Raw genomic sequence first — 14,192 nt, 5'->3', positions numbered from 1 at the left:
CAGCAAACATATAAACAATCCTTCTTCCTCCTATTTTCCCCATAATAGCAATTCTTTGAGATGAGTTGGGCAGAGAAAGAGTGGCTCTCCATTGCCAGTGAAAGAGCTGGGTAACTCTTCGCACAGAAGGACTTTCGTCGTAGTACTGCCAGTTGAGAATTGCATACCAGTTTGCACACAATTCAAGAGATCAGCGTTCTCATGAGGTTGGCAGCAGTGAATGGCTAGCTGGTTTATTTATGGCTCATATGTGTTGGAGGAAATGTCCATCTGGGTTCAGTTCCAAGTGGGAAGAAAGACACTGGAAACATGGAGACTACTTGGAATGGTTTTAATTCCAAGTTTAATTTACTTTGATGGTTTTAATGGTGGACAAGACCACATGGGTTTGAAGTCCTGGGTAGCTGACCACATTGAAGACAGAGAGAAGGAGAGAGAGGGAGGGAGGGAGGGAGAGAGATTTATACCCTCTCTTGGGCTTTGATTTGAGCTTCCTGTTCCTGTGTCAAGGGCATGTATCTTATTGGTTGCAGTCAGACTCCCATGGGGCTATGCAGTCATAGCTGAGGTTGTCTGTGTCCCAGGCTTGGTTGAATCTTGCTGGATGATGCAATGAAGGGCAATTTCCTAGTGTGGCTGAATGGCTTTTCCCTGAAAGATAATCCCATCAACCTCGAGTTGAGTTCTTTTGTTTTGTAGTTAGTCTGGCCCAGTCTTTTGTCTTGTAGATAAACTGGCACCAAAATATCTTCTGGGGGCAGGGAGCTGAGGTCTTTTGTTTCTGTTTCCTTTAATATTTTTATTTCTCTCTTAGGGGAAATATTCTGCCTTTTTAATATTTCCTAAAATATTTCATTCTTCTAGGAGAGGGGTAGGTGCTAACTTTCTACATATGCAAGAAGTGGGGACCTCTCTGAAACTGGTGTTTGGGTATTTTGATACTTAAAGCTTGTGACTTTGGTTCCCCATTGAAGGGAACTGTAGCCTGAAGGTAAATGCTTGCTTAATTAGCATCCTTTTCTGCCCGGCATTATGGGGGTAAAGCAGCAGAGAGGAATCTGACTTTTGTCACTTTTGCCTGTTTTCTTTTTTTCTTCAGCACAGGACGGCTGGGTGAGCAAAGGTGCAGCTATTCATTCATGTTTCTTTCCCTTTTTACCTTTTTGTGTGGAGTGAAAGGGTGGGGGAACTGTTTTTGACTGATTTGTTTAACTGGGTTCCCTTTATCTAGTCTGAGCACTTGTGTGGAGAATTGAAAAGGGTTCACAAATTTTTAAGCATACAGTATGATGACATAAGTAGTGGGAAAGATAACATTTGTATAATCTACTCATTTCATTGATAAGCTTGACAGTTGTCTGAAAGCATCCTATATCTCCCTGAAATTGAGGGGCAGTTTATGCTGAAGCCAAGATGTATGGAAAAATGTATGTATGGATGTATGGACATTTGGTTGCCTTCACAGGTAACCCAGGCTTTGCCATTGATTTTCTGTAAGCCCGGGGAGTCCAATCTTGGCAACCTTTAAGACTTGTGGGACTTCGACTGCCTGATTTTTTCATCCAGCAGAGTTGAAGTCCACAGGTCTTAAAGTTGCCAAGGTTGGACACCAGGGGTGGGCACGCACTACTGCTGGTTCACTCATGTGAGCACTGCACGCGCATGTGCAGTGCAATTAAAATTGTTCTGTGCATGCGCAGAACTCGATAACAAGATGGTGGCGCCATACGTGGCACTCGGAGAACCCGTTCGGGGGCGTGGCAGGCCTGGATCGCTGCCGGTTCCAGTGACCCAGGCCGCCAAACCACTACCAGTTTGGCTGAACCGGTCCGAACTGGTAGGAACCCACCATTGTTGGACACTTGTGCTGTAAGCAAAGGATAGTTGTGAAGTACGCAGCGTTTTGTTTGGGCACACAGTGCAGTGGAGGGATTCAACCAGTTCGCACCACTTCGAGACAACCGGTTGTTAAGTTTCTGAGCAGTTTGGTGACCTGGCTGTTGGAAGAAATCATTAGGACAGAGAACCGGTTGTTAAAATTATTTGAATCCCACCATTGACACAGTGGATAGCATCAAGACAAAAGATAGATTCAAATTGATTTGATTTACATTACATTAAAATTGAGCCTAATTATTGTTTACTCACTCTCCAGTCATGTCATTGCAAGCTAAGACTGAGTTCATACAGTATGTGTAAGCTAATTATTGAATTGACCCCATTGTCTGGGTTTGTACCAGAGGTGGTATTCAGCAGGTTCTGACCACTTCTGGAGAACTGATAGCAGAAATTTTGAGTAGTTCAGAGAACTGATAAATACAACCTCTGACTGGCCCTGCCCCCATCTTTTCTCTGCCTCCCGAATCCCAGCTGATCGGGAGGGAATGGGAATTTTGCAGTAACCTTCCCCTGGAGTGGGGAGGGAATGGAGAATGGAGTATCCTTTCCCTGCCAAGCCCACCAAGCCATACCCACCAAGCCATACCATGCCCACCAAGCCACACCCACAGAACCGGTAATAAAAAAAATTGAATCCCACCACTGGTTTATATCATACCCTGAGTCAATAACTAACCAAATTAGCTGGATTTCCCACATCCAATTAGCAAAAAACAACATATAAATAAAGATTGAAACTATTTTGCACAAACTTTGACTGACCTAGTGCCATAGGTTATTGTGTGCAATCTATCAGCCTGAATCAGGTGCCAAATAATGCTGAAAACCTATGCTTTCAATCAAATGACATGTTCAGTTTAACCCTTGATTTGTATCAGAAGCAACTCACAAATCAAATCTACGTATGCAAAATCTTATTCTTAGTTTGCTTACATACAGTCGTTCTTCTTTTAGCTACCCTATTTAGGAGGAGGAGACAATTTTTTTTAATGGTTACTAGTATTAAAAGAATGGCGAGCACAAAGCACTTCCTGTGTACCACAAATTGTGCAGAGATCTATCAGGAATCTAACTTTCCATCTTCTCTAACTTTGATGTGGCATCTCCAGAGTTCCAGAAACATGAAGTAACCAAGGAGAAATGGTACTATTTTTTATAAAAATATCCAAGACTAAAGATTTCTGCTCCAGGCAATGGACCAGTTTGTCATTTCCACAGTCTGATTTGATTTCTGTGCCGTAGTCTCTAAGCTCTGCTAAAACGCATCTCCAAAGGGGTAACTTTAAAACCAGTAATTCTTCTTGATGAGTCGTCACTGATCCCCCTTCTGCCCAGCCTCCTTTCCTCTGCTCTTCCTCCTCCCTAAAGCATAGTTCAACCTCTCTCTGTGGGGTGTACACAGAAGCAATAATTTAGCGATTGCTCCCAATAGAAAGGGACGCAGCAGCGACGTTTAATAGTAGGGATAAGAAAAAGGGAATCACTGGAGGCAGCGTAGAATGAACCCTTGCACTGGGGACCTGCCATTCTAAACAAGAAGTGAGAACTGAGGACAGGATGCATGGTTTTTGAGGCTAGGTCCTACTGTATGGAAAATCATAGAATGCAGAATCATAAGGATAGAAGGTTCCTTGGAGGTCTTCTAGTCCAGCTCCCTGCCCAAGGCAGGAAAGCTTATATCATACTGGACAAATGGCTGTATACTCTTTTCTTGAAAACATCTAGTGATGGAGCACTCACAACTTTGGTTGAGGGCGGGAGGCAAGACGTTCCATTCATTAATTACTCTCACTGTCAGGAAATTTCTCCTCATTTCCAGGTAGGATCTCATTTTAACAAGTTTCCACCCATTGCTTCTTGACTTGCACTCAGGTGCTTTGGAGAATAAGTTGACTCCCTCTTGTCTGTGACAGTCCCTCAAGTGTTGGAAGACAGCTATCGTGTCACCCCAGTCCTTCTCTTTAAGGTAGACATATCTAGTTCCAGGAGTGGACTTCAAAAAAATTTAGCAGGGGTTTTTCTGCCTGGTTGCTGGGTGGGCGTGGCCATGGTGGGCATGACCTAGTCGACCTCCTGCACCATGGCGGGGGGGTTGTCTCCCCGGACTCCGGAGACTTGAGCCTCCGGGAGGGTGAAAATGTCCCCCTGAGGCTCCAAGGGCACTCTGGAGGCCAAAAATAGGCCCTTTTCCAGCCTTCCCTGGAAAAGGGAGGAGGAGGAGCTTCCGGCGATGGCGGTCGCCTGTTTGAGCTCCTAGTTCACCGTGGAGCGCCCGATAGGGGTAGGAGGTTGCCGGCAGCCCCCATGGCAACGGGGAGCTGAGACTTGGATAGCCCGACCACCCTGGCATGTTTGGGGCTTATTTTAGTCCACCAGGGGTGGTCGGAGAAGCTTGGAGGCAAACAAGAGCGGAGCGGAGCGGAGCGGAGCTGAGCAGCCGAGAAAGGAAGCTGTGAGGCAATGGCGGCGGCGGCGGCAGCGCGGCGGCAACGGCGGCAGCGCGGCGCGAAATTTGAAAGTGGAAAGGGGAAAAGGCAAGACAGCACCAGGAAAGGCAAGCCAGCGGCACCAGAGAGGATGGGGAGACAATGGAAGCTCTGGAGCCGCCCTACAACGCTAAAAAACACCAGAGGACATCGAGTGGTGAGCAGAATGGGGAGGCAACAGGGAGCGGCACTGGGAGATGGCTGCGGTATTGGGTGTGTGGAAAGAACCGCAGCCAGGGACTCCCAGGGACTCCCCCATAACAGCTGGCCATATCCTGGCTGCCCCCATGCTCCTAGGAACTTGCTCTGGTGTCTTGAGAATCTTGATAATTTTGGAAGCTTTTCCCAAATTGCTGCAAATGTTAAGAGAACTGAGAACTGAGACGCCGGATGGGGGGGTCAAGGTGAGGATGTTGGGGAACCAGTAGAAAGAAGAAGACCTAAATAATGGTTGGGGATGACCTGGAACCTTAGAGGTCACTGAAGACCCGTGTTAGGGCCATGGATGAGCCCAACTGACTGCCCAGACTAAGACCAAAAACAGCTGGGCTTAGAAGGCCACCCCTCATTTACTAAGGAACCCACATCTGTACTACATTTATTTTCAATCCACCTTGGACTGTCACCTCATTTTATGATATCTCCACCTGCTTCACCTTCACGTCCCGGAAATATTTGGAACATTTTCCCCTCCAGCTCCCCAGTAACATCTCAGCCTCCGGCTATTAACTATTAATTTTTACCATCTGCACCCTTACCCAATTGGGTTTTAATACTTCATCAATTTACTCAAGGCTAGACCTGCTCCGCCTGCGGGAGGCCCCGCTCTCGCAGGTATGGCCCTTGGCTCTCTCAAGGGCCTGCCTTGATGACGGGTTTGTGAACCCCGAGAGGTGGAAGAAACGGAGGCTGAGGGGCTTTTTATCCAAAAGTTTTTTATTGTTATTAAGGGGTTCCAGGGAGGGGGGGTGTGATAACCAGGCCGGGAGAGGCGCCAGTGCCAGTGCTGGACGGACAGGTGAGTCCGGGAAGGAAGTGAGCGGAGCGGGGGGGGAGAGGGAACAAGAGATTCCAATAGAGGGTTGTTTGATTACAACGGTCGCGGGGAGGGGGGGATGCGAGGACAAGAGAAGATCACAAGGTCGGTTGGGAGACCGTGGTTGTTGGCTATGCCCGGTCGTCTGCACCAACCCCCGCAACCTAGGTGGCCAGGAACTACAGAGCCCGGGCCTACGGCTGATGCTTTGCAATGCAAGGTCCGTAACCAACAAGGCCCCCCTCATTAATGAGTTGATCTCTGAGGGGGAGCTAGACCTTGCAGGGATAACGGAAACCTGGTTGGGCCACGAGGGTGGTTTACCCCTCGTGGAAATGTGCCCACCAGGTTTCCGTGCATTCCATCAGCCTCGGGCCCTGGGTAAGGGTGGTGGGGTGGCGGTAGTTATACGGGAAGGTCTAGAGCCGAGGGAGTTCACTGTTCCTCAGATATCCGGGTGTGAGTCCCTTGGTGTGAAATGGGGCCCACGGAGGCAGTTGGGTTTGCTGATTGTATACTTGGCTCCTCGCTATACATCAGCAGCCCTGCCCGAGCTCCTCGAGCTGATCTCGGAGACGGCGGTTGAGATCCCCAGGCTCATGGTCATGGGAGATTTCAACCTGCCGTCGACGGGAGCAGCATCTGAGGTAGCTCGGGAGTTCATGGCTTCCATGACAGCCATGGGCCTGACCCAGTTAATTCAGGGCCCCACACACGAAGGAGGCCACACATTGGACCTTGTCTTTGTATCTGAGCAGTGGACGAGTGATCTGGGTAGAGGGGATTTTACTGTTACACCCCTGTCATGGTCAGATCACTCATGTCTCCGGCTTAACTTCCCTGGCGCTACCCCCCACCGCGAGGAGGCGGGACCAGACGGTCCACGCTGGTACCGCCCCAAGCGCCTGATGGAGCCGGATAGGTTCCAGACGGAGCTTGGGCCATTACCTGTAGCCCTGACCCGCGCTCGGTCGGAGGACCTAGCGGCCGCCTGGAATAGGGCGGCGGCTGGGGCCTTGGACCGGATTGCGCCTTTGCGACCTCTCCTGCGGCAGCGACCCACCCGGGCTCCTTGGTATACCGAGGAGCTGAGGGTGATGAAGCGTCACAGGAGACGTCTAGAGAGCAGGTGGAGGTCCTCACGCTCCGAATCTGATCGAACACAGGTAAGATCCTACTTGCGGACCTACCTGGTGGCATTAAGGGCGGCCAAACGTAGATATTGTGCCACCCTTATTGCGTCCGCGGATAACCGCCCTGCTGCCCTGTTTAGGGTGACCCGCTCCCTCTTGTCACAGGGGACGCAGGGGGCACCTTTACAGGGCAGAGCAGAGGAATTTGGGGAATATCTGCAGGACAAAGTCGCTCAGATCCGGAGCGGATGGGCCCCACTCAGTGGACCAGACGAGCCGCCAACAGCGAGTCTTGTGAGACCATCCTGGGAGGAGTTTGATTCTGTTGCCCCCGAGGATTTAGATAGGTTGCGTGGACGGCTGCGACCCACCACATGTTTAATGGACCCGTGTCCCTCCTGGTTGGTACTGGCATCTTGGGAGGTGACACGAGGCTGGCTTCTGGGCCTGGTGAATGCCTCATTGGGTGAGGGATCCTTACCAACCGCCTTGAAAGAGGCGGTGGTGAGGCCCTTACTTAAGAGGCCCTCACTCGACCCAATGGAGCTAGCTAACTATCGTCCAGTCTCCAACCTTCCGTTTCTAGCGAAGGTTGTTGAGAATGTGGTGGCCCAGCAGTTTCCACGACACCTTGACGAATCCGAGTATCTAGACTCACGCCAGTCCGGCTTCCGACCTGGGCACAGCACAGAGACAGCCTTGGTCGCGTTGGTTGATGATCTCTGGAGGGCCAGAGATAGAGGTTGCTCCTCTATCCTGGTCCTATTAGACCTCTCGGCGGCTTTTGATACCATCGACCATGGTATCCTATTGCGCCGGTTGGAGGGGATGGGAGTCGGAGGTACCGTTTTGCGGTGGTTCGGCTCCTACCTCTCCGACCGGAGGCAATGTGTGTTGACAGGGGGACAGAGGTCGACCCCGAGGCCACTCACTTGTGGGGTGCCACAGGGGTCGGTCCTCTCGCCTCTCCTGTTCAACACATATGTAAAGCCGCTGGGTGAGATCATCCGTGGTTTTGGGGTTGAGTATCACCTCTACGCTGATGATACTCAGCTGTATATTTCAACTCCAAACCACCCCAACGAGGCTGTCGAAGTAATGTCCCGGTGTTTGGAGGCCGTCGGGGTCTGGATGGAGGACAACAGACTTAAACTCAACCCCTCCAAGACTGAGTGGCTGTGGCTACCGGCACCTCGATTCAGCCAGCTGATTCCATCGCTGGCCATAGGGGGCGAGCAGTTGCCCCCTGTGGAACGGGCACGCAATTTGGGCGTCCTCCTTGATGCCCGGCTGTCAATGGATGACCATGTGGCGGCCGTGGCAAGGGGGGCGTTCCACCAGGTTCGCCTGGTGCGCCAATTGCGCCCCCTACTGGACCGGGATGCCCTATGCACGGTCACTCATGCGCTGGTGACGTCCCGCCTGGATTACTGCAACGCTCTCTACATGGGGCTGCCCTTGGGATGCGCCCGGAGACTGCAGTTAGTTCAGAATGCAGCCGCGCGGGCTGTGATGGGGAGTACGAGGTACTCCCACGTAACACCTCTCCTGCGCGAGCTGCATTGGCTACCTGTGGTTTTCCGGGTGCGTTTCAAGGTGCTGATTACCATCTTTAAAGCGCTCCATGGCACGGGACCTAGTTACTTGCGGGATCGCATCCTCCCACATACATCCCTGCGGCCAATACGCTCACACAGGGAGGGACTTCTCCTGGTGCCATCCACTGGACAATGCCGGCGGGCGACACCGAGGAGTAGGGCCTTCTCTGTGATGGGCCCAACCCTCTGGAATGACCTCCCCCCCGACATTAGAACCACTTCTGACCTCCGCTCCTTCCGGCAAAAACTGAAGACCCACCTGTTCCGATTAGCAGGCCTGGCATAATTCAACTGTCCCTCCTGGCAAACGCACTATATCTGGTTATTTTAGGGGTTTTTTAATTCACTGTATTTGTTTTTAGGGGTTTGAACTTATTTTAATCTGCTTTGTACAGTTCTTTTAATGTCATTCTTACCTCCTCCATGTCAACTGTCAACTGTACATACTTAATTTTATTGTATCTGATATATTTTGTATGAACTGTACACCGCCCCGAGTCCCTTTCGGGAGAGGGGGCGGTCTAGAAGCATTAAATTAAATTAAATTAAATTAAAATTAAATTCCCAAACTTCTGTAGGCCCGTTTTTCGCCCTCCCCGAGCCTCCGTGCGCCCTGCACTTGCCTGCATCCAAAATGGGCCACATGGGGACTCCTGGGAGAGGAGGAGTGGGGTGGGCAGGGCCAGCCAGGAGTGGGATTTGAGGGTTTTCTGAACTGCACAGAATCTTAGCTAGAGGTTCTCCCGAGCCCCTGCAAACCCCCAGCAGCCTACCCCTGTCTAGTTCTCAAAATGAGGTCATGGCTTCAAGCAATAGATGCAACAGAGGGGCAACTATCCTCCCGTTGGTGGGAGGACAGAGTACAGCAGTGGTGGGTTGCAGGTGGTACGCCCCGGTACAGGCGTACCGGAGCCTGCCCGGAGCACTGGATACTGTTCCGGTACGGGCCACCCGTCCGCTCGAGCTCCTTACTGATCTTTTAAGTCTTTGGCGCTTCCGGCACATACAGTGCCTGTGTGACGTTCCGTTGAGCAGCTGGAGCATCACGGAGGCTCACAGACGCGCTAAGATGCATGCACGCACTGCACATGTATGTGCATGCGCTGCGCACATCCATGTAGACACTGCCTGGATCCGGAACCCACCACTGGAATACAGGTAGTTCTTGATTTACAACTGGTTATTTAGTGACCGTTCAAAGCTCTCTGGTGCTTTGGAAAATAATTTGACCTCCTCTTCTTTGTGGCAGCCCTTCAAATACTGGAATACTGCTATCATGTCACCCGATTCTTTGTTTTTTTAGACTAGCCAGACCCAAAACCTGCAACCATTCTTCACATGTTTTAGTCTCCAGGCCTTTGATCATCTTAGTTGCTCTTCTTTGAACTTTTTCCAAAGTCTCAACATATTTTTTGTAGGATGGCGATCAAAATTAATTGGGGTATTCCAGGTGTGGTCTTACTAAGGTTTTATAAAGCAGCACTAATATTGGAGGGTTCAATATATTATGTAAATCCAGAAGATGAATTAGTTTAGGAACCATGTCTCACAGTCACGACATATTTTCATTCTTGGAATTTTATGGAGAGTTCAAACCACATAGCTTCTGTTTACAAGTTTCCCCTCTTTTCTCATAGCTATCCAGCCTATTCCCCCCCCCTTTTTTTTTAAAAAAACAAAACAAAACAAAACAGGAAACTCTTTATTGAGTGTGAGAAGTCTTTGGAAATACCAAGTCAGACACTTTTGAAAGCATGTTTTGTTTCTCAAACTCCAGGGGAAAAACCCAAAGTTACTTTTTTAAAAAAGTTATCTGATGCTAAAATTTAACAGGGGAAGTTGTCACTGCCTAGAGATTAAAAATACCTTTTCCTTGGCAGCTTCAGGTCCGAGGTCTCCAAATGTAACTTATTATAAAAAATACAGTATGGGTAGTCCATGACGTATGACCACAATTGAGCCCAAAATTTCTGCTGATAAGCGAGACAGTTAAGTGAATTTTGCCTCATTTTGCAATCTTTCCTGCCACAGTTGTTAAGTAAATCCCTGCAGCTGTTAAGTTAGTAACACGGTTGTTAAATGAACCTGCCTTCCCCATTCAGTTTGCTGGTCAGAAGGTCACACAGGGAGATCACTGCAACCTTCATAAATATGAACCAGTTGCCAAGTATCAGAATTTTGGTCAGGTGACCATGGGGATGCTGCAATGGTTGTAAGCGTGAAAAACAGTCATAAGTCAGTGCCGTTGTGGCTTTGAACGGTCATTAAACAAATGGTTATAGGTTGAGGACTACCTATATTTTAAGTTACTATTGAAAGCTATTGTATTCCAGAGACTGAAGCAGAACCCCTGAATGGTTTAGATTTTGTTTTGTTTAAGGGAGGTTGTAGAAGATAACACTGAAGGAAGATATTGTGGCCTGCCAGCAGACTGCAGATCTGGCAGCAGATTCGGACAGTGAGGAGGTTTGGGAGGAACATGAGCCAGTCCTGGAGTCTGTGGAAGACTCTAATGAGGGCTCTGTGTCAGAGGCAGAGAGGGGGCCAGAGCCGTATGCCAGTTATCAGCTGCCTTCAGAGCCAGACATCAGTGAGGCAGACAAACAGCTGGAGCCTGTTCCCAGTGTGCGCGTGCACAGAATTGCCAGGTGAAGGCAACAACTAAAGAACAGGGGTCGACTTGGGAGTAAGGCCACAGGTGGACGATGAATGACCCCTCCCACAGGAAATAGAAGAGGAGCGAAAAGGGAGTGGAGTTTGCAGGAGACAATTAGTTCACTTAATTGGTTAGTGACTCTCAGAGACTCCTTGCCCAGTTTTGCAGATATCGGCCTGTCAGTTCTCCAAGCCAGATAAGGTCTGTGACTGTAAATCCTCCCTTGAAAGACTTTGCCAGATGTGAATGAGCAGAATTCACAGTCAATTAATAAAAGGGGTTTTTGTCGTGACAAGGAGTTTGCTTCAGGCTCTTGGGAAGCCTCAGTCAGCACTAGAAGATGCTCTTAGATCAGAATGCAAACAACAGGGAGCCAAATGCAAAACCAGTCAGCCTCTTTATTTATAATTATCAGAAAACAAACCATCTATAAATTAGCATGAAGACCAAATAGATTGTTCTAAAGTTTGATTTCTTTAAAGAGGTATCTGCCGGGAAAGACTGTATTGGACAAAGCCTCTATGGGCAAACCTGTCAGCCAGGGCTGTGCCATGTATGACAGAATAATTTGTTGTTGTTGCGTGTGTGTGTTTTAATGCACGTAGAAAGTAGCATCTTGAGGAGGCTTGCCTAGGACTTTTTGTCAACTTGCTTGTTTTTCATGCATGTCCAAGAACTATTCTCTCTTAGGAGAACATGTCCCCATGAAGCCTGAAGGTATCAAGACAGCCAGCCTGAAGATGACATTTCCACACTGGTGGTTCTATAAGGAATTTTCTCCTAGGTGTGCCTCAACAAAGAGTCTCAAGTGTGTTTGCAGAGAGATCCTTCTTGGCTGTGCTCCAATACCTGGGTTTTTCTCCACTTCCCTGGGTGTTTTTCTATTATTTGGAAGAGTATATGGGTAAGCTTCTTCGCTCTCGGTGCTCATGGACAGGGGAAATACAAACAAGATGGCATTTTAAAAAGAATGTGTTGGAGGATTCTACAGTTAATGGTCATCAAGCAAAATAAATCAATAAGCTATGAGCAGGGGGAGATCTTCCTCTGCCCCAAATGAGCAGCCCTTCCCCAAGTCTTAATTTCTGAGTCCTTGTCAACCATGTCTGTGGAGATTCTCAGTCATCCGGGTCATGGTTGTCCCAAAGGTGCTTTTTTCAAAAGGCAACTGGACTTTCTGTTTTTCCTTGAAGACGTTTCACGTCTCATCCAAGAATGAGAAATGAAACGTCTTCAAGGAAAAACAAAGCCCAGTTGCCTTCTGAACAAGCACTTTTGGGACTGGTGCACCATGCTTGTATCAAGTATAATCAAAATAACAAGACTGCAACATTTATTATGACAAAGGTTGAAACCTATGACCCTGCGGCTGAACCTTATTGCCCATTAGCCTCTGCTACCGTGGCCAATGACAGAAGTCTTAACAAGGGCAGGAATACATAGGTGATCAGAGATCTTCAAACTTGGCAACTTTAAGACTTGTGGACGTCAACTCCCAGAATTCGCCAGCTGGCTGGAGAATTCTGGGAGTTGATGTCCACAAGTCTTAAAGTTGCCAAGTTTGGGGACCCCTGATCTACATCTTCCAGTCAGCATGACAATACTGGGACATGTAGAAGTTGTAGTTCAGCAACACCAGGAGAGCCAGAGGTGTATATTCTGAATTTTAAATGTACAGAGATGGTTTGTGTGCGCCTGGAAAAATGTGTAAATACAAGCAAATTATATCTCATGGACTCATGCTATCACATCGTCAGAACTCCTGGAGTTTAGTGGAAAACCTTTGTGTCCAGACTGAAAGGCTTCCCCTCTCTCTATAAACATGTACTGTGAAACACATCAGGCGGATCTACAATCTCAACATACATATGACCTGAGAGATCCCATCCTTTCATTTCAGTTGCCCTTACTAATCCTTACCAGTCCCATCTCTGCTGGCTTTTCTTGGCTCACTGGTTCAACCCTTTTACCCACTCATTCTATACTCCTCTTTCCTCCTGAAATATCCCACCATGGTTTTGAGCCAGCATGCAAGTCATCTTGCATGACAGGAGTGCTGACCTGGTATGAGAATGGATGCTCTGTGGGCTTTCAGACCTTGCCGAATTAGAACATCCAGCATTATGCTCTCCTTGCATTACCAGTTAAGACTGCTAAGTTGCAGTTTAGCAACATCTGGAGAGCCAGAGATTGCCCATCCCCATTGGGCTGCCTGCCTAGTTCTATATCAAGAAGCCATTTGCTCCTCTTAATTTGCATTGCATAATTCACAAAATATTAACTAATCCCACATTTGGTAGATTAATATACTGGCTGCAAGAGAGTGAATTAGACCATTCTCCTCCTTCAGGTCGACTCGCTGCATTTTTGCTCCATCTGTAGATTCCAGCGCCTCCTGGTCTATGATCCAAACCAAAAGGACTCCTATGTGTAAAGAAGCAAACCTCCTCAACACATCCATTGCTTCAAGGATCAGCAAGGAAAAACAAAACAAAACCAGCTGGCCTCAATGAGGATAAAGGCTGTGGCTTCCTTTGAGGACAGAGCTGCTCGTAAAGAACTTCTCGCCCAGCTGAATCCGGATTTTTTTTTTAAAAAAAGGTGGAGGGGGGGTTCCCATGCACATGGCAGGTGAGTGGGGAGAAGCTGCCCTCAGAGATGATGGTGGTAGGGATAGCAGGTCCTTAAGGTCTCACATAATGGTGCATCGGTTCCTCCGCAGGGCCCCCTGGAAGCGGATGGCAGTGTGAACGTGCTTACATCGTGCGCAGCCCACACTCTTCAGAAGTTCGCTGAAGAGCAAGAGGATATGCCAGTTGTATTTGGCCGAGCACTCAATGTAACCACACTTCCATGTCTTCTTCACAAGGTTGGAGACATTCCAGCGGGGAATGACTCGGCCTTTCTGGAGGTCCCGCTTGTTCCCAACAATGATGATGGGCGTATCTGAGGTCCCAATGACTCTGGCAACAAAGAAAGGAAAACGTCTCGTGAAGAGTTTGAAAACCCAAGCCAAGGTGGTAGAATAAGGGGAACAATAGGAGGGCTAGGTGTCCTTCTAGCCACAAAGTATGGGAATTAGGAAAACTGTGATCCCAACCAATTCCTTCCTAAATCTCTGAAAGACGCAGGTACAAAACATCACAACCCAACTACTCAACCTTTGTTTTCATCACATTTTTTCCTCAACTACTTTATCCATGAACGTCAACGACTGGGAATGTGTTGGGAAAAGTAACACAAAGTCTCTTTTGAGATTATCGTTGTAGGGAGGTCACCCTGGATCATCACTGGAACTATAGGTTAAATGGCAGTGGTGGGTTCCGGGCGATACGGCCGGTACAGGCGTACCGGTGGTAGCTGGGAGCAGCAGCCACCGTACTG

At 48.6% G+C, this 14,192-nt stretch overlaps 1 protein-coding gene across 2 annotated transcripts in view; it reads right to left on the bottom strand.

The window, feature by feature from the left end:
* Window positions 1-11,775: 11,775 nt before the first annotated feature.
* Window positions 11,776-14,192, bottom strand: part of RASL10B (RAS like family 10 member B) — a 49,666-nt gene continuing 47,249 nt past the window's right edge. For both annotated transcript variants that reach the window (XM_081944794.1, XM_081944795.1), the window contains exon 4: window positions 11,776-13,771. In XM_081944794.1, coding sequence (XP_081800920.1) covers window positions 13,501-13,771 — 271 coding nt within the window. In that variant the 3' untranslated portion in view covers window positions 11,776-13,500. The remainder of the gene's footprint in view (window positions 13,772-14,192) is intronic.

This window comes from Natrix helvetica, assembly GCF_964273705.1.
Source record: "Natrix helvetica genome assembly, chromosome: 2".
Taxonomy (NCBI): Eukaryota; Metazoa; Chordata; class Lepidosauria; order Squamata; family Natricidae; genus Natrix; species Natrix helvetica.
Note: the sequence above shows the minus strand (reverse complement) of the source record. Positions and strands in the feature narration are given on the sequence as shown.